At 38.4% G+C, this 21,647-nt stretch overlaps 1 protein-coding gene across 13 annotated transcripts in view; it reads left to right on the top strand.

Annotated features, from left to right (window-relative positions):
* Window positions 1-21,647, top strand: part of APC (APC regulator of Wnt signaling pathway) — a 300,467-nt gene that overhangs the window by 252,840 nt on the left and 25,980 nt on the right. For all 13 annotated transcript variants that reach the window (XM_045777275.2, XM_087861920.1, XM_087861922.1 and 10 more), the window contains 2 exons: window positions 188-271; window positions 10,128-10,232. In XM_045777275.2, the coding sequence (XP_045633231.2) occupies window positions 188-271; window positions 10,128-10,232 (189 nt within the window). The remainder of the gene's footprint in view (window positions 1-187; window positions 272-10,127; window positions 10,233-21,647) is intronic.

The raw sequence follows: 21,647 nt of genomic DNA, 5'->3' as shown, positions 1-21,647 counted from the left end.
AGATGTATTAAAAAATTGAACTGCCGCACTGTGTCATCAGTGTGTGAATATATGTATACATATCTAACTTCTTGTATTAGAATGACTTAGCATAACCCTGAGCTGTTAAATGATAGCAATAGTATGACTATTTATACTAATGTTTTTAGTAGAATTAGATCTAATTTGGTCACTTACTTTCTTTTAGCGAAGAGTAACCAGAATTCAACAAATAGAGAAGGACATACTTCGTATACGACAGCTTTTACAGTCCCAAGCAACAGAAGCAGAGGTTAGTAAATTGGTTTTTTTGTTTGTTTACAGATATAAATATAGTTTTCTAAGAAAATATGTCTAATTAATGCGGCATCATTGAAATATAGATGTTCTTCTAAAGAATTGAGACACTTCATAAGTTTTTTCATGAAATTAAGTGAATTATCAAAAACCTTGACTATGTTGATCTTTTAATAACTCCTACTCAATTAAAATTTATAGAGCCATAAATACAGATACTTTACTTCAGTCATCAGATTACATATAATCAGATAACTAACTTAATTTGGGTATTACCAACTAGTAAATAAGCTATTACCTGTATGTAATTCATGATTAAAACTGATCATACAAATTCATTTATGCTTGCGCCACAGTCCTCATTAAAATAACAGTATATTAAATTTTAAAAAATAAAGTATTATGAAAAAAATAAAATAAAATAAAATTACAGTAAAAGGATAAAATGAAAAAGGCACGAAGACAGGGGAGGTAACAGTAAAATTGGGGAAGCTGGAAAGCCAGTAAATAAATGTACAGTTTTAGTAGATAGTGAATTAACCCCTAAGTCAGCAGTAGGAAGTCATGAAGCAACTCATTTTATACTGTGGAGTCCTAAACGTTCCAAAATAGGTACCTGTGGATGTGAGGGTTAAAAAAAGTATCTAAAATCTTAGAGGATGTTTGAAAATTTGTTCAGAAGCAGGTGGAGACTCCAGAGGCTGTCTTAAACTCTCAGTAGTGGGTTGACTTCTTTCTAACCCCAGCAAAAGATGAGTGACTTATTCTAGAAAGGGTAAAAGAAAGGGTCTTCAGGTAGGGGTAACCTTAGTGTAACTGAAGTTGGGGTATCCTTCTAAAAACTGAAATAAGTGAAAATTTACTTACGGAATGCCAGAACCCTCACTGGCATCCAGGCTTATAATACAGGCAAGTTCCTAGAAACAGCTTTTCTAAGAAATGTGGCCAACCCAAGAAAACAGACCTAAAGGTACTGACATTAGAGGATTCCCCAGTAAAGCAACCCAGCTGGACCATCCGTTAGAATAGCTATAGTTGCCAGTCTTCATCCCTCATGCATAGAGTGTCACTTAACCTTTTCATAGGTAGCCCATTCTGAAATAGGGATGGACAGCTAAAGACTACCAAACGTTTTAAGTAAGTTCCCAAAAAGAAAGATGTAATGGCAAAAGATAGTATGCAGAGAGAACACTTTATTTATTTATTTATTTTAAAGATTTTATTTATTTATTTGACAGAGATAGCCAGCGAGAGAGGGAACACAAGCAGGGGGAGTGGGAGAGGAAGAAGCAGGCTCCCAGCGCAGGAGCCTGATGTGGGGCTCGATCCCAGAACGCCGGGATCACGCCCTGAGCCGAAGGCAGACGCTTAACGACTGAGCCACCCAGGCGCCCCTTGAGAGAACACTTTAAAACCTGTAACTAACATTAATATTTTCAGATAAAAGAGAATGCGTCCATGGTGGTAGGAAACGATGGTACGCAAAAGGAACATTCAGAGAATTCAAGAAAGAGTTCTTGGGAATTAAAAGTGTGGTGGTAGCAGAAATGAAAATTCAGAAAGGTTAGAAGATAAATCTCTCAGAAAATAGAAAGATAGGAGATGGAAAACAGATGAGAAAATCAGAGAAGCATTCCTGGAGGGTTCACTATCCAAATAAAAAGGAGTTCCAGAACGAGAATGGAGGAACTAGAGAGAGGAAATTATCACAGAAATAAAATACCCTGGAATTCAAGGACATAGTTTTCCAAATAAAATGGTCTCTTCAGTATCCAGTACCACAGATGAAAAAAAATCCCACAGCAGGCACATCATGGTACAATTTCATTTCACTAGGAATAAAAAGAAAGTCCTAAGACATTCTAGAGAAGGAGAGGAAAACAAGCAAAAAACAAAAAAACAGAGGCGCCTGGGTGGCACAGCGGTTAAGCGTCTGCCTTCGGCTCAGGGTGTGATCCCGGCATTCTGGGATGGAGCCCCACATCAGGCTCCTCTGCTAAGAGCCTGCTTCTTCCTCTCCCACTCCCCCTGCTTGTGTGCCCTCTCTCGCTGGCTCTCTCTCTCTGTCAAATAAATAAATAAAATCTTTAAAAAAAAAAAAAAAAAAAAAACCCAAAAACCAAAAATGTCTCTAGCTATATAAAAACAGCAACACTGGAAGCTCTGAAGTAGAATACCAATTTCTTGAAATTTCTGAAAGAAAATTATTTCCAGCTATATTCTTACACCTGTTCTCTGACACTACTGGGTGTGCCATATGTAATTCCTTTCAGTTCTGACACAAGTACCCGGAGTGCAGACCCCACATTAAAGGATAAAGTCATTCACAAGACTGCCCTCACTTCAGACACCAGCTAAAAGTGTCAGGTGTCCCCAAGCCACCCACACTTTAAACAGCTTGCGGTAAATTCTATCCTAAGTGGGTATATTCTAGTACAATTCGATTCTGACGCTTAACTACCTGGAGTTAACATAGCCTTACAGGTTAGTGGCAGAGTCTTTCACAAGACTACCTTCCCAAGCCACCCATACTTGCGCCCAACTGACTACAAAGTAGGGGCCTACCACGCCCCCCTAGGTTCAGTAATTCACTGGAGTGACTCAGAACTCACTGGAGATGCTACATGTACAATTACAGTTTTATTATAGAGGATACAGATCAGGAACTGCCAAATGAGGAGACCTGTATAGGGCAAGATCTGGGGAAAGTGAGGGATAAAGGATGCGCAGCTTCCGCACTCTCCTAGAATCTCAACGTGTCATTCTCCCAGCACATCAGTATGTTCATCAGCCAGGAAGCTCCACTGAGCTTCAGTGTCCAGAGTTTATTGGGGTTTCATTATGGAGGCATGCTTGATTAAACAGGTAGCTATATGATTGACCTCAATTTCCAGCCCCCTCTCTTGCTCCACCCTGGAGGTCAGTCTGGCCCAAAGTTCCAACCTTCTAGTCACCTGGTTGGTTGTTTTCCTCTATGCCTGACTCTTAACTTTGGTTTTAGTACATCTGAATTTGAAATATGCAGAAACATGTATTGGCTAAGTGGGCATTTTAAGTACAAGTGCTATGAAGTCATATTCCTAAAAGCAGTTTAACTTGGCTGTCTTAAACCAATACAAACTAGGTATTTGTAATATAAGAAATACGTATCCAGTTTGCAATGTTGACTCTTAAGGACTGGGGGGGGGTGTAAAAAGAACAGTATCTCTGCTCCTTTTTCAGTCTCACTGGTATTATTGTTTGGCAGTATTTTGGTTGTTGCCACCCCTTTGGCTTTCCAGTGTAGTTGATCTTTTTTTCCCCCTTGACTAAACTTACTATAATACCCTTTTTTTAACACTATTTTGAAATAGGCAGACTTTTGTTTTTATTGAAGAGCACTACATTTTATATTTTCTTTTTTATATTCTCTGCTCTGAGGTTTTGCTGCTGCTGTTTTTCTCATTTCTTTAGTTACAGTTTTTTCCTCTTTCTTATATACTGATTATTATTTTTTGTCTGTATCTAACAGATTCTTTTATATTTTGGCATGAATATATGCATTTATTTTTTTCTGGTTGATTGACTCTTTTATTTGTATGAAATAGCTCTGTGTATTGCATATAATACTCTTCACCTTGAATTTCATGTTGTTTGCTATTTATATTACTACCTAGCTTTTTGTTATCATTTTCCCACTATAACATATTCCCTACTGGTATTTCCAAAGTTTACCAACTTTCTGGCCTCTGGAAAGCCCTAAGAAATTGTCAGTTGTTAATTGCCACCCTTATTTTCCAGCATGGTTATAAGTATTTTGCAGGTTGGAGACTTGTTCATGTGTTTTGAATTTGTTCAAAACTTTTATTCATACCATTGGATCTGGGGCCAACTGTCCACTGTTGTGATCCAGTCTCTTCTTGCTTTCTTTTGTTATGAAAATGATTGTATCAGTCATAGCCTACAGTGGTTACATTTAGTCTACTAGTTCAGTGACTGTAGATTAAAGGAAGGTGCCATGTCACATTTAAGAAAGAACCAAACCTTTTTTTTTTTATTTGCTTTTTAAAGTTTCTTTATTCCATCATTGTTGTTTGGCTAATATAGATAAGTGGGAGAATCTGGAAAATGGAGAAAACCACGGCTTGGACACTCATAATTTAGTTCATATACAGTGTAGAAAAGAAAAGAGATCTGTCAAATAATTTCTCCACCATGAAGTGTATTGCATATAGCCCTGTCTTTGTCCTACCTGTTGACAGCTCTGGTTTAGGGTCTAGATGCAGTACATAATTCAAGTGATGTAATTATTGCGCATGATTCAAATATCAAAAATTACAAAAAGCAACAAGTTCTACCACTTTCTTGTATATGTTTTCAGAAAAGGTGGATTAGGGGCGCCTGGGTGGCTTAGTCATTAAGCGTCTGCCTTCGGCTCAGGGCGTGATCCCGGCATTCTGGGATCGAGCCCCCATATCAGGTTCCCTGCTCTGCTGGGAGCCTGCTTCTTCCTCTCCCACTTCCCCTGCTTGTGTTCCCTCTCTCGCTGGCTGTCTCTATCTCTGTCAAATAAGTAAATAAAAGCTTTAAAAAAAAAAAAAGAAAAGGTGGATTATTTATCGACAAGCAAATACATTTGGGGAGATCAAAAAGATGGGAGCTGTGAGGAGAATTGTAGTGTGGTTGTAAAATCTCTAGAAAAAAGCCAGTGAGAGAGCCAGGTGGTGGCTCAGTCGGTTGAGCATCTGACTTCATTTTGGCTCAGGTCCTAAGATCGAGCCCCATGTTGGGCTCCATTCTCTGCAGAGAGTCTGCTTGAAGATTCTCTGTCTTGTTCTCTCTCTCAAATAAATAAGAAAATAAATCGTTAAAAAAAAATAGCCGGTGAGAAATATTTATTAAAATCCTATGCAAAAAAAAAAAAATCCTATGCAAAGTACTTTTATAACTATTAGTAAGGAGATAGCTCAATTTAAAAATGGGCAAAAGATTTGAATAGATATTTCACCAGAAAACGTACAGGAATGGCTGGTAAGCACATGAAAATATGCTCACCATCGTTAGTCATTCAGGAAATGCAAATCAAAACCACAGTGAGATACCACTTTATACCCATTAGGATGGCTATAATCATAAAAACAGATAATAAGCATTGGCAAGGATGTGGATAAATAGAAGCCATCATACATTGCTCTTGAGAATGTAAATGTATAGCCACTTGGAAAACATTTTGGCAGTTACTTAAAATATCAAACATAGAGTCATGTGATCCAGCAATTCCACTTCAAGGTACTTATCCAAGAGAAATGAAAACATATGTTCACACAAAGACTTTAACCTGAATGTTCATAGCAGTATTATTCACAGTAGCCCCCAAAGTAGAAACAATGCAAATGTGTATCAGCTGGTGAATGATTAAGCACGGGGTGGTATATCTTTACAACAGAATACTGTTCTGCAGTGAAAAGGAACAAATTGGTGACACATACTGCAACATGGATCAAGCTCAAAAAGATGCTAAGTAAAAGAAACCAGACATGTAAATCCACATATTTCATTTATAAGAAATGTCTAGAAAAGTTAAATTTATAAAGACAGAAAGTAGTTAAGCCAGGGCTGTGGGTGGGAATGAGGATTAACTATAAATGAGCACAAGGGATCCTATTAGAATGATAAAAATGTTCTAAAGCTGGGTTATGGTGATGCTTGGTATGCTTATAAAAAATTATACACTTAAAGTGGGTGAATGTTGTGGTATGCAAATATCTCAACAATTTTTTTTTTTTTTTAATTTTTTTCAGCCCTAGGGTAGAAAACTTTGGGGAAGTTGTCCAGCAACTCTGGAAATGAGGATGCTAGTTAGGATTATTCCTTCATAGGAAATGAGCAGCGGTTTCTTTGCCCTCAATGTTAGCAGTCTCTTTGGACAGTGGTCAAGAGTGCAGGCAGGCCTGTAGCCTATCAGTCAAAGAATAAAGGGAAGTAAGTAACAAAAGGAAAGAAGAAGGAGGAAAGAAAATAGAGTAAGTGTTAAATATTAGTTTGGGCCCTGGAGTCAGGCTTGTGATCCCAGCTCTGACTCTGTCATTTACTAGGAAGGTGACCTAAAGCCAGATGCTTATCTTCTCTGTGCCTCAGTTTCTTTATCTGTAAAGTGGTGATAATATTAATCCCTACCTCAAGAGTTGGTATGAGGATTAAATAAATCCATAGATACCAAGTGATCAGGGCATAGTAAACATTAGACTTTATCATATTCATCAGCCCATGATCAGATGGGTCTGGTAACCCTTCAGGACTACTGTGTTTCTGTGGACCCCGTCCTCCATAGAGCAAATAGTACCTGTCATCAGAACCGCCAGTCCTTCCCGTCAGGAGGTGTTCTGCCTTCTTGCCTGCGCTTTGGATTTTCAACTCCTGCCTTTTCTGGAACTTCTTACTCTTATCTCTTTTCTCTCACATATTTATCTTCTGTGGCACCTTTGCATTGACATTTAAACATACTCTATTCTTATCTTTAAAATATAAGATAACCTTCCTCAATTCTTCCTCTCCCTGCAGCTACCTTCCTTCATCTGTCCCCTTACTTCCTTCATTGTCTTTTCCCATTTCTCCACTGCACAGGTGTTTCTAGGCTCCCAAGTCTGTATTTCCTCCCCACCATTCACTCTTAAGACACATCAGTCTAGCTAGTCTCTACTTCCATCAGTGACTTCTATATTATTAATTAAATTGATATTTTCAGTCTTCATCTTGACATTTTCTGCATTATTGAACACTTCCTATTGCTTGAAATATTCTTCTCTTGGTATTTATGGCAACATTTTCTTGGCTTTTTCCCCACCTCTTTGGCTTTTATAGGCCCAAGTTCTTTTTTCTGGACATTAATTGTATGCATTCCTTAAGTCTTTATTTCCTTTATCTGTATTATCTTTCCCTTAGACCATCTCATTTATGCTTATAGCTTCACTTACCTCTTACACAGTATTGGCTCTCAAATTCATTTTTCTAGCCCTGAGTTCCAGACTCCTAAACCTATGTGCCTTCTCTGCATCTCCACTTAGATGTCTCGAAGACACCTTAAAGCCAACATATTCAAAACATAATTAATGACCTTTCCTCCTAAGTCCTTCTTACCATGCCACCTCCTCCAAAAAAACAAACAAACAAACAAACCAACCCCTCACTCCCTTAGTATTACCTTCTCTGCAAGTGACACCATCATTATTCATTTGTGTGAGCTAAGAAATACAAGAATAATTCTTTTTTTTTTTTTTTTTTTTATTATTAATAACGATTTTTTATTATATTATGTTAGTCACCATACAGTACATCCCCGGTTTTCGATGCAAGGCTCGATGATTCATCAGTTGTGTATAACACCCAGTGCACCATGCAATATGTGCCCTCCTTACTACCCATCACCGGTCTATCCCATTCCCCCACCCCCCTCCCCTCTGTAGCCCTCAGTTTGTTTCTCATAGTCCATAGTCTCTCATGTTTCATTCCCCCTTCTGATTACCCCCCCCTTCTTTATCCCTTTCTTCCCCTACTGATCATTCTAGTTCTTATGTTCCATAGATGAGAGAAATCATATGATAGTTGTCTTTCTCTGCTTGACTTATTTCACTAAGCATTATCTCCTCCAGTGCTGTCCATGTTGTAGCAAATGTTGAGAACTCATTCTTTCTGATTGCTGAGTAATATTCCATTGTATATATGGACCACAACTTCTTAATCCAGTCATCTGTTGCAGGGCATCTCGGCTCCTTCCACGATTTAGCTATTGTGGACATTGCTGCTATGAACATTGGGGTGCATATGGCCCTTCTCTTCACTACGTCTGTATCTTTGGGGTAAACACCCAGTAGTGCAATGGCTGGATCATAGGGTAGCTCAATTTTTAACTTTTTAAGGGACCTCCACACGGTCTTCCAGAGTGGCTGTACCAACTTGCATTCCCACCAACAATGTAGGAGGGATCCCCTTTCTCCACATCCTCTCCAACAATTGTTGTTTCTTGCCAAGAAATACAAGAATAATTCTTGACACCAGATCTCTTCTTCTAGTCCATATCCACTAATATCAAGTCCTTCAGATTTACCTCTCTGTTCCTGCTGCTTTTATCCCTGTCACTGCTTGCCTGGTGTCAGTTACCATCATCTCACACTTAAATTAATACGTTACCTTCCAAACTGGTCTCCTCTATGTTTCCTACCTACTTAGACCATTTAAAATTAAAATTTGACCTTAAAAAATCAATTTACATTAACTTTTCCCATTAATGGTCTAGTATTGGTTATGTGAGGGCAGAAGCGATACATGAGAATCACACTAAAATTCAACAAAATCAGTAAGTTGTTTTTTTTTTTACCATCTTTTTTCTGCTCTCTGCACCATGACTTTTCTGATGTACTAGAACAAACTGCCCCCCCTTCTACCCCAGGTCCTTTGCATATGATCTCTTTGCCTGAAACCTTCCCCTAATTCTGTCCCTTTTCCCAGAACTCCTATTCTTTAGATCTCAGTTCAAACAGCACTTCCTGAGATGGCTCTTTCCCAAACTGTTAGGCCATGTGATATCTTTCTTCTTATTTATTCTCACAGCACCTTGTACTCTTTTTTTCAGTGTGCTTGTCAAAGTGTTAACTTTATTGTTAGTTCTCTCATTATTTGATAGTATCCCTGATGAGCTGTAAGCTTGAGGACTTTGTAGAACAGTGTCTTGTTTCGCCAGCACTGTATTGTGCGGCACCTCGTGCAGGTAACTAACATAGCAGATGCTCGGTCAGCACTTTTACCTTGACATCTTTAATTATGTTAGTGTCAAATTTTTGTGTTTTTAGTGGGTTTTTTATTCATTTTGTCTCTTGATTGACTTTATAATGTCTCTACTTTTATTGCATTTGTTGAATTTTATAGTGTGATTTTCAGATGATACTATTTTTTCTTCTATTTCTGAATTATTGGAGCTACTACCTCATTTTTGCCTATATATACCTTAACTAGTTTATTGATGGAAATACTGCATGTAAATTAACTTTTAAGTCAGATTTTAAATGGTCGAGGAAAGCTTGATGTTTAAGGGAAGTTCCAGTGGAAGCCATTTTGTAATATAATTATCCACTATTAAATATGTCAAGTTTTTTAAAGTGTAATTTTTATTTTTGAGTATCATTTTCCTAGAGCAAGCAAGCACATTTGTGCTTCTATAAAAGATAATGGAAAAATTATTTTACTTCTTTGATTCTGCAGTGATATTTTTACAGAGTGATTGCTTTATACTGGATATAATCTATCCTGAAACGACTGCTTTTACTGGATATAATCTGTCATTTTCGTCTCATATAACAGATGGTGGTTACATTAGAAAAGGTTTTTGGTATTATTCATATCAAAATCTAAGAGGTTATTGATTTCATGACTTTCATTAGCAGAAGATGTATATATATTCTATGTATAAATATACAGAATGTATTTGTAAGCTTAGGTAATAGTTTGTTACATTTGCAGCTCCATTAAATGCCAGAACCATGTGACCTTGTGGAAGAGACAATTATTTGTTCTAGTTGGGTTATATCCCTGATAGTGATGTGAGCACAGCTGGTGGAGGATGGTGTTTCTGTGAGTCTCAGAAAATCCTTTGTCTTGTGCGGCTCTAATGCTCAAGGGACACACGTCACTTTCCTCTTACTGAAATAGTTAACTGCCAACCATGCTGGAGGTTATGAAGTATAAAGTGCAGTTCCATGGTTTTGTAAACCGGTATAATTGATGCATTCAAAGCTTTAATACAGGAAAGAAAAAAAAGCTGTGGGCTAAGAAAGCATTCACCGTTTTTGTATGTAATGATGTTAACTCCATATTAACAGAGGTCATCTCAGAGCAAGCATGAAGCCGGCTCACATGAAGCTGAGCGGCAGAGTGAAGGTCAAGGAGTGGCAGAAATCAACATGGCAACTTCTGGTGGTGGTCAGGTAAATAAATTATTTTATTGGTTTTCTTTTTAATTAGCTATTTAAAGATTTTTTAAAGGAATATGGAGTAAGATAGTCCTCAGAATAATCTGTAAATCTCACTGATTTCCTTAGTCCTGAATAGTATCTCCAGAAGAATTCATTGCCAAAATGCTGTCATTTTTCTTTATTACATCTAACAATAATGCTTTCAAAATTTCTTAGTATATTTTATAGCTTTAATTATGTATTTCTGTTTTAGCCTAAAATGATTAGCATGAGTAGAGGGTTTTTTTGAAAAATAAATACTAAACTTCATTTCTGTTATATATAATTTGACCTAGTTCTTATTGCTTACATTGAACAGATTTGCTCTTTCTCTAAGGCATTCTTCGCAAAGACGTTTTTGTTTTTAAAAGTGATAAGGACTTTGTTATAATTCTTGTTTTCTGTTGTGGTTCAAGGTTGCATAAATCTAGAAATCCAAGTTTTATAATTGAAAAAAAATGATACAAATCCTCCTAAAAAGAGACATAGCCCAGTCATGTTTAACCATTATCACATCATTTTTAGCAAAATTGTGGAAATCAACTTGATTTTTTTTTTAATGTAGCACTGTTATCTTGTTTTTCTGCCATTAATTTCTTATTAGAGTTTTATCAGAATGCATCATAATATGACAGAATTTTGTTCGGGTTGTTTGGTCTTCTCCACATTTTTTTCAATGGATATTTTTATGTTGTAAATGAGTGATTTTTTAAAATAGAATTTCACTGTTTTTAAAGATAATTTCCCCACTGTTGATATAAAATATTCCTGTAGTATCTGTAGGTTATTTTTGATAATATTTTTTTTAAAGAGCGTGGATTAAAATTTAAAGCTTAAAATGTCTCATACTTAAGGGGCACCTAGATAGCTCAGTCTGTTAAGCGTCTGCCTTGGGCTCAGGTCATGATCCCAGGGCCCTGGGATCGAGTCCCGCCTCCGAACCATGCCCAGCAGGGAGCCTGCCTCCCCCTCTGCCGCCACTCTGCCTACTTGTGCACTCGCTCACTCTCTCTCTCTGTCAAATAAATAAATAAAATCTTTTTTAAAAAAAGATTTTAAAAAATGTCTCATATTTAAGTATTTAAATTTATTTTACTAAGTTAAAAAAAGATATTTCATTTTAGGATTACTAGTTAGCATTAAACTGGGGAAAACTCTTCAGTTGAAGATGGTAAATTGAGCAAAAGAAATTATATTTAGCATATTTGAATTATTTTCTACCTTTAGGGAATTATTTGGGACGTTTATGTTTTCCTATATATATATATGTAGAAAAGAAAGAAAAGTTTCATGCTCTTGACAGAAAACACCATTTACTTAGGATTAGACCAACTATAAATGCTTTGGGTCATATTCCAGTTATTATGTATTTTAAAGTCTCACCTACCCAGTAAGCTGGCTATCCATTTAAAATATAATTGAATCCTTGTCACATTTTTTTACATCAGAATTAATTCTGAGATTAGAGTTAATGTCACAATGAAAGCTATTAAAAATATAAAAAGATTAGAAAAATGTGGGTAGGATTTTTATAATTTTATAATGAGGTGAATGGGAAAACTTAAAAGAAAAAATCAGTAGCTTCACATAAAAGTGTAAAATTTAAGTACACCCTAAAAATCATGGCAAGATTATAAGACAAACAAAAATTAAGATCTCATTATTTATAAATATTTATAATAAGGAAAAACCTGCATTTCCAAATACATGAAGAGTATAAATTAACTAAAGATCATTAAAACAAACAAATGACATGACATGAACAGGAACTAAAAGAAAAAATAAAATGGCTTTTAAACATATGGGAAGGTGATAATTTTGTTAGTAATGATTTGTAAATATAAACCACAGCCAAAATGAGATTTTTTTTTTTTTTTTTTGGATGCCACTGGGTAAGCAGAGATCAATAACGCTCAGTGTTGGTACTGGTAGGTTGACAGGCATTCTTATATTCTGCTTTTAGTTGTATGAAATGGAACAACCTTTCTGAAGAGCAATTTTATGATAAGTATCTAAATGTATAGCTGTACCTGCCCTGTGCCTTGTCATTGTAATATCTAAGATTTAATGCTATGAGGTAATAGGTGACGAGTGTTCAGAAATGTTTGAAGAGATTCATCATATTATTATAATAGCAAAAATTGGAAATAACTTGAATGTATATTAATCAGTAATTGATTAAATTATTAGTCATTTGAGTGGGATAAGTGGTTAAGTAGCGCTGGAGTCAGCAGACCCATGATTAATCCTGCTCCCCTGCTAACTAGCTAAGAGACTAATCTTGGCCAAGTATAAACTCTGGGCTTTAGTGTTTGTTCTTTAGCAAAATAAGATGGTATGGTTGTGAGAAATAAATGTGATATGCACTTGGGGCGCCTGGGTGGCACAGCGGTTAAGCGTCTGCCTTCGGCTCAGGGCGTGATCCCGGCATTATGGGATCGAGCCCCACATCAGGCTCCTCTGCTGGGAGCCTGCTTCTTCCTCTCCCACTCCCCCTGCTTGTGTTCCCTCTCTCTTGCTGGCTGTCTCTACCTCTGTCGAATAAATAAATTAAAAAAAATCTTAAAAAAAAAAAGTTTAAAAAAAATGTGATATGCACTTAACACAGTTCTTGGTGTATAGGAGATACTCGTTAAACATAATAGCTTATTTTTATTAATAGCTAATAATTATTTTTTAAGTTAATAAATATTATGTGCTAGATGGTGTATTGTACTCTGGAGATAGAGAATTGAAGAGGACAGATAGTCCCAGGCCTCACAGAACCTACATGGTACATACATACACATGTTAGAAATGATAAATTGTGTTTCTGCTTATATAGAGATCTAACTTTTATTTCAGCCTTCCCTTTTCTAGTATATTTTTCATAATATAATCAGAGCGATCCTTCCAAAACACCATTCATTATCACTTATTTCAGTGTCTACCCTACTGCCCATAGAATACAATCTAGATTCTTTGTTGCCTGCTCTTTCGGCAGTATCTCTGACGATTTGCCCCCATTTCTCCATACTCCCTCAACTTCAGCTTCTTCAGGTCCTTGAGTATGTCCAGGCTTTCCCCATGACGCTTACTGCTTGGAACTCTCCTCTCTTTCAGTTCACTTGTATGTGTTCTACCCATCCTTCCCCCTCAGTTTAAATGGCACTTCTTCCAGGACATTCTCCTTGTTCCCACCTCCCTAGAACTGATAAAGTGCTCTCAGGTACTCTCTTTTTCTGTTCTCATAGAACTTAGCACAATTTATTGTAGGTTTAATTGTCTGTCTTCCTTTTAAAATCCTTTAAGCTGGGGACACCTGGGTGGCTCAGTTGGTTAAGTGTCCAACTCTTGATCTCAGCTCACATCTTGATCTTAGGATCATGAGTTCAAGCCCCGTGTTGGACTCCACACTGGGTATAGAGCCTACTTAAAAAAAGTAGGCTCTGAACTATATGGCATTCCTCACCATTGTACCCCAGACAACTAGCACAGTAAGTGTTTAAATGCTTGCTGAATATTAATAAATGCTATTAACTGCAAAAAATAATTATAACATTTTTTCTTTAAAAAAGCAAGTATTCTTTCATATGTATACATGTGTACATGCATAGAGAAATGTCTGGAGGAATATTGTTCACATTGTTACCAAGGGTATCTCCAAGTTCTGGGATTTATGTTGTTTTACCTTCATATTTACATTATTATGTATTGTTTGAATTTTTTGTAATGAGCATGAGATCTGTTAAAAACAGTGAATCAGAGGCAAGCATTCATTCATTCTGCAGATGGTGAATTTGATAGCTCTGCAGGGTCAGCGGTGAACATGACTAGTACATTCGTTTGGCAATATTAGCCATAGACCTTGCCACCAAATTGGTGTTTGAGTGGCATTCATACTACTAATGCCATTTATTTGGTTACTTTTGGTCACTGTTTAAAACAGTAGTACAGCTGCTCCGAATCCTGATGTAGCCAAGTGAACACACCTGTGGGACTGTGATTCAGGTAGCCAAGATTCCTGTAACCATCCAGCAAAGCTCCCATCCTGGTGCACTTACACGGCGTGCAAGTTCATTGTACACCCTCTATCACCTGGTTTCCTGCCCCCATCCGCCTGCCAGAGTGATCTTTGCAAAAAGTAAATCACCGTCTTTAAAATCCTTTAATGGCTTCCCTTGGTTCTTAGAATAAGATAACCCTTTATTATGACCTATAGAACCTGGCTCCTGCCTAACTCGTCAGCTTTACGTCACGCTTTGCTCTCACTACTTCACCACACTGGCTTTTCAGTACCTTCTATTTATTGGGCTCCCTTTCCGCAGCTGTGCACAATCTGTACCCCTTCTTCACAGTGCTCTTCTCGTCCCATTTCACTCCATTAACATCAGTTCACATGTCTTTGCACTTAAGCATGACTTTCTCAAGAGGCTTGAACAGTTCCAGTTCCATTGTTATAGGCTGTCCTAGAACATTCCTCTCCTTTGAAGACTACCACATTTGCGGTTTTACTTTTTTTAAAAAGGTTTTATTTATTTATTTGACAGAGACAGGCAGCCAGCGAGAGAGGGAACACAAGCAGGGGGAGTGGGAGAGGAAGAAGCAGGCTCATAGCAGAGGAGCCTGACGTGGGGCTCGATCCCAGAACGCCGGGATCACGGTCTGAGCCGAAGGCAGATGCTTAACGACTACGCCACCCAGGCACCCCATGCAGTTTTACATTTATTTGTGTGATTATTTGATTAATTTTGATTTCCCCCACTAGACTGTAAGCTCCAGAAGGGCAAAGATTTTATCTAGTTTTATCCATTTTCATATCCTCACAGGCCCTGGTAAATAGTAGATAACAGTAAATATATGTTGGTTGGAAAGAATATCCGGCCTCCCTTCTAGAAATAGTGTTTCTTCATCTGTGATTAATCTCCCCTGGAAATTACATGGAAAGAGAAAGCTGGAAGTAAATTATACAGGTCAGATCCCTGTTTGCTTAGTATATAACTACGTGTGTAATTCATTTATGAATTGGTTCTCAGCTTTTCTATTTGAAGTTTAGAACCAGATCTCTAGTGATAGCCAGTAAGTAGTGATAAAGTTCAGCCAAGAGTGGGAAAGAAATGAAATGATAAGAGAACACTTTGCTGCTAATAAGCATTTTAAAACTTTTTACTATGGAAAATTTTAAATATATACAGAGGCAGATAAAATAATATAGTAATCCACATGTACCCTACTCCATTTGCCCTACCATTTTATTTTTGAAGAAGATCCAACATCGTCATCATTTCCTCCATAAATACTTCACTCTGTATTTCCAAAAGATAAGAACACATTTTAAAAATATATAACTATCGGGGCGGGGGGTGCCTGGCTGGCTCAGCTGGTAGAGCATGCAACTCTTGATCTCAGGGTTGCAAGTTCAAGTCCCACATTGGATGTAGAGCTCACTTTAAAAAAAAGAAGAACTAAAAGTATATTGCCTCCTCCACCCTCAGGTTAGGTTCGACATTGACTTAGAGACTCCTGCTGCCTGTGAAATAGAAACCCTGGAGTCACTTTTTAAAGTGAGTAAGCGAGAAGAGAGAAGAGGGGTTCCCATCCAGGAGAAATACTTGAAATTTACTATATCCCAGCTCTACTGAGTGCAGCCACCAGGCATAGCCCTTCTAGGCCCCCTCAGTGAACTTTGGAGTGCCTGTCTCTATTGGCAGTGGTTATTTAAGAATGAATAAGGGAGGGGCGCCTGGGTGGCACAGCAGTTAAGCGTCTGCCTTCGGCTCAGGGCGTGATCCTGGCGTTCTGGGATCGAGCCCCACATCAGGCTCCTCCGCTATGAGCCTGCTTCTTCCTCTCCCACTCCCCCTGCTTGTGTTCCCTCTCTCGCTGGCTGTCTCTATCCTGTCGAATAAATTAAAAAAAAAAAAAATCTTAAAAAAAAAAAAGAATGAATAAGGGAAAAGCAGAAAAAAAGAGATGCTTGATTCTAATATGTACTGATTAAAAGAAATTATAGTTACTTGGAAGGGTCCCCTCCAGCCATTCATCTTGTCCCCACCTCTGTATTCCCCAGCCCATTTTTCACTTCACCTTTTCCCCCACTCCTTTCACCTGAAAGATAATACAAAATTCATTCATCAATGTTCAGCATCTGTTTACTAAGCGTCTGCCTTATGCAAAGACTGTTCTCAACCCCAGGGTATGGGTGTGAGCTAGGTATGTGCTATCTTTTCCTTAAGAAACTTACAATCTAGAAGTAAGACAGGTGAGCAGTTTCCACAAAGTGTGTTAAGTATTATGAGAGCGCCAGTACATTGTATTACAGGAACACACATTAGAAGCACTTAACTAGCGTTAAGATGATGTCGGTCCTGGAAAAAGTTATAAATTAATTTATTATGACACCTCAAAAATGATTGGGTAAATTAGGTGAAAGATGATGGTGGCCTGAGGATTAGGGAACTATTGATAGATTGGAGAGAGTCAGTTAGTAGGTGGATATCTGAGTACCTGAGCATGTTTAGGAAATAGAATCCGTAAGGTTTGGTGTTGGGTATAACATGAGAGGAGGAAGGGGAAAGAAGTCAAGAATGACTTCCAGGTTTTTGTCATAGGCAGCTAGGAGGCTGGTGATACAATTCACTGATAGCTCTAGATGAGGAGAGATTTGTGGAGGAAAATAATCTAGTTTCAAAAATGTTAAAATTAAGGTTAAGTTTGAAGGTGTTAAATATGAGACATTGAAGTAGAAATGTCAGGTAGGCTGTTAGATATTTGAGTTTGGAATTGAAGGGAAGGGTGAAGAATGTGGTGATAACTTAAGATATGGAAGATTTTTACATCCCTCGTGATCATAGAGTGAGAAGATGAAGACCTGGGCTAACATGCTAAAGCAAGGGAATCTTATTGTTCCAAAAAAGAGGAAACAGTAAACATTATTCACCATAAGGACTAAAAAATCTGCATTGGGTTTTACCAAAAAAAATTCAGTGTTGATCTTAGCAAGAGCAATTTCATTGGCTTTTTTCACTATCGTATTATTTTGAAGTGAGTTGAGGCTTAAATGGAAGATTAAAAAGTAGGAGAGAACTGGGTGCCTGATGGACCTAGTCAGTAGAGCATGCGACTCTTGGTCTCAGGGTTGTGAGTTTGAGCCCCATGTTGGATATAGAGAGGACTTAAAAATAAAGTCTTAAAAAAAAAAGTGGAAGAGAGTAATTCTAGCTAGCTCAAAAAGTGAACAGGCCTTTAACTGATGCAGAATACAGATTTGAGAGAAAATTTGCTGATTGTTTTATTTTTTTAAGATAGAAGAGCTGAGGGGCACCTGGGTGGCTCAGTCGTTAAGTGTCTGCCTTCGGCTCAGGGCGTGATCCCGGCGTTCTGGGATCGAGCCTCACATCAGGCTCCTCTGCTGGGAGCCTGCTTCTTCCTCTCCTGCTCCCCCTGCTTGTGTTCCCTCTCTCGCTGGCTGTCTCTCTGTCAAATAAATAAATAAAATCTTAAAAAAGAAAAAAAAAAGATAGAAGAGCTGAGCATGCTTGAATGGCAGTGGGAAGGAATCAGTAGAGGGAAAGGATCCAGAGCACACATGAAGGGATGGGCCAGAGGTAGAAGAGGTGTCCCTGATGTAGCAGCAGAAAGTGGAGATGGATATGGTGGCAGGTTATTTTGTTGGTTTGGTAACAAAAAGGTGAGGGAGTTTTGTCTGATGGCTTCTATTTCTCCATAAATTAGAAGGTAAAATTATTTGTGGTAAAGGAAGGAGAGTCAGTTTTGTACAAAAGGAGGCATATATAAAATAGCCACTATAAGGAGAGAAAGGAGAGCTGACTAGGGAAACAAAGATTGTAGGTATAGTACTAAGGGCCCAAATGTATTGGTGACCATAAATGTTAAATGCACAGCATCCTGGAGAGTTGTGTTATTTTCTCACATGCTCAAATTTCTCAGATACTGCTCAGCAGTCCGTATCAGGGTGTAGAAAAGTGGACAGTTGGACCATCTGTAACTACCGTGTTTGCAGGCAAGTGGGATGGAGTAAGCCTAGAGTAAAGCTGTTGAAAATTAGCAAGAGAATTATTGGAAGCGATACACTGCAAGAAATTCAAGCTGGAATATGTAGAGAGATCCAGTTACTTGCTATTCCAGTCGTTTCAAAGAAGCTTTCTTAGGGAGGGTTAAAGGAGATTGCTACAGTAGGCTGTCAGAGCTGCAACAGGATAACAAAATGTGTTATTTAGAGATGGTGCATTTTGGGGTATGGAAATCGTCCAGGATATAATCATTGAGGTCAGTGGCTAAAATGGAGTAGAGGAGAAAAATGTCATTGAAGATGTTATCAGAAAACTGAGGGGTCAAGGTTTTGAATGGGGTAGGTGCATGGACGTTGAAGTTATCCAGAACGATGCAGTAGTTGAAGTGGAAGGAGGTCAGCGACCTTGTGCCAAAGTAATGATTGGGTACAGTGATTGGGAGGTCAGAGATTATGACAGCACTGGGAAAGGGGGAAAAGGTGATTATAACCCAAAGAGATTTGGGCCTGTTACAGGGTTTCAGAATGATTCAAGGAAAACATAGACTTACACTGCCTCCTGACTCTGTGAAGTACATGGCTCATAGGAGAAAAAGCTGCAGCCAGAAGGGATTTCCTTTAAGAGCCAGGTTTCAGGTAAGGCCAGGAGTAACACAAGCAGTAAGTGAAAAGTTGAGGATTCATGCAGCATGGAATCTGGATTCCCCAAGAAAGGTTGGATAGGAAAGAAAACGGGGGGCGGGGGGGGGGGGAGGAGGAGGAGTCTCACACTCTTTAGGGCTGAGAGTTGAGAATGATGTAGAGAATACTTGTACCTTTGAACAGTGAGCAAGGCCAATTCCAGAGATGTGCAACATGACTGCTTTAACAGCTCTTGAGTTTATGAGAGAGTTAATCACACTCAAGTTTCTTCAGAATTTACTCATGAGTTGAGTAGAAAACACTTCTTAGGAAGTTACCATTTCTTGTGGGATATCATTTCTCTAAGTCTCTCTGAAAGATGTTGGCACAGGTCTAGTCGTAATAAAAGGACCCAGGAAAGATTCTCAGGGCCCAGATTCTAGGCTTCTAGGTCGTATGGGTATAGGAACATTTTCTTGATATCTCCTTATAATAAATGCATCTGAATTTCTATCTAAATAGATTGGGAGAAGAGGAAGTGCCCCAAAATCAAGGAGCTGATTTCTTTCAGTACAGGAAAATAGTAGGATTGAAGCTTAAAGATAATTTGATGTCTACACTGAAATGAATGTCAGGAACATGTTTTATTTTAGAAATAGGTTTTCCCTTGTTTTATAATTTAGCCCCTTGTTTCTCTTTTGTTTCAAAGAGTGTGTTCGCTATCTGTTGCTGCTTAACAAATGTAGCAGCTTAAAACAGCAAACATTATTGTTTCTGTAGGTCAGGAATCCTGCTGCAGCCTAGTTGAGGGCCTCTGATTCAGGGTCTCTCCTGAGGCTACAGTCATGGCGTTGGCTGGGACCACAGACATTTTAAGGCTTGACTAGGGGAAGATCTGCTTCTAAGCTCACCCACATGGCTATTGGCAGGCCTCATATCCTCACCGACTGTTGGCCAGAGAAACCAGTTCCTTGCCACCTGGATCTGGCCACAGAGCAGTTCACAACGTAGTAGCTGGCTTCCCTCAGAGAGAACAAGAAAGGGTACACACGGTGGAAGCCACGGTCTTTGTAACCTTATCTCGAAAGTGACTTCTCATCACCTCTGCAGCATTCTATTCACTGGAATCCAGTCCCTAAATCTAGCCCATACTCAAATGAGGGAATTACATTACATAAGGGCACGACTGCCAGGAGACAAGGATCACTGGGGTTGCCTTACAGCCTGACTATCACAAACGATCAGATACCCTCAAAGACAGTACTCTTGCTTCAGGATAAGGAGTCATTCACCTTCTCCTGTAGACCAAGAAAGGCCCCTTGCCTGAATTTACTTTAAAAAAAAATAAACCCTGACTATTCTCTACCCTGAATCTTGGTTCCTCAAATCCACCCTCCTTATTACAACCAGATATTGACTTATTCCAACTCACTGTATCCTCTGGAGTGGAGATAAACAACTCACAATCTTCAAACCTGTTTTTCCCATTATGGGAAAAACACTCCTTTGCCACACCCCCTTCTCCAATTAGCCAGAGCATCTATATGTGAGAGAACCAGCAAAGTCGTCCTCTGCCCAGATATTCTTACAGATTTTACTCCTAGCTCTTTCATTCATAACAAATATTTTGTGGATACCTAGTATGAACTTAAAACTACCCTGGGTCCTGAGGATACAGCAGTCAACAGAATAAAGTTTCTGCCCTCAGTTTATATTCTAGCTTTTCCTTTTGAAAGATTAAGCATTGCAACAGCATACCTGCCAATATTGCTTTCTAATTGGATATTATTCTTACAGTCATTATTCTTAATTATTATTAAATGGCTTTAGCCATAACCAGTATTTTGATAGGTCCCCCACGTATTTATCTGTAGCCCCTACTCCTGTCCAGAGTTGCATCAGAATTGCATCGTGTGTTTTCAGATGCCCATTGAGCGTATTTACTGTATGTCAGTATAGTGAATGGTGATCTCAGGTCCCACATGGAAGCCCATTGTCTCTTCCTGGATTTCACGTATTCACACTTCCTGTACTATCTGCCCATTTATGCACACTCAGTGCCTCCAGGTTGTCCTTCGTTCCCAGTGTCTCTGCTCACGTCTATTCAGTGAGCAAACCAGTTGATTCTGTCCTCTAAATATAGGGTATCCCCAACTCCCTATTCCTACTTGCTTACTTTGTAGCCTCATGACTGTTCAGCTGTTGAAAGTACCCTCTTCCCTGCATTCCCACCTGTGATCTTTCCATCCTGTCTTATATACTCTTATAATAAAAGATGCAATTCTGGGGGTGCCTGACTGGCTCAGTCAGAAGGGCATGCAACTCTTGATCTCAGTCAGGGTTGTGAATTCAAGCCCCACATTGGGTGTAGAAATTACAAAATAAAATTTAAATAATAAATAAGTAAAGATAGAATTCTGGTTGTGCCATCCTCCTACCGAAAGTTTAGTGGCTCTACAACATCCACAGCTTGAAAGCAGCATCTTTCAAATGACTCATGAGACACTTAATAACTTAACCCAGCCTTTATCTCCCACCATACACCTTGTGTTCTGTCCACATTAAACAAACACTCCGCGCTCTCCATTATTACACCTTTATACAGACTGTCGCATTTGTCTCCTACCCCAGAACTCAAGGCCCACCTTAAATGTTACTTGTTTTATGCAGCCTTTAATAAAGTTCCTGATAGCAAGTAGTTGTTTCTTCCTGTTTTCCTTCAATATTTTGTTATTTTTTCCCACCGTATTTTATAC

The sequence above is a fragment of the Ursus americanus genome, chromosome 5, assembly GCF_024610735.1.
Source record: "Ursus americanus isolate L20-20 chromosome 5, mUrsAme1.1.p, whole genome shotgun sequence".
Taxonomy (NCBI): domain Eukaryota; kingdom Metazoa; phylum Chordata; class Mammalia; order Carnivora; family Ursidae; genus Ursus; species Ursus americanus.
Note: the sequence above shows the minus strand (reverse complement) of the source record. Positions and strands in the feature narration are given on the sequence as shown.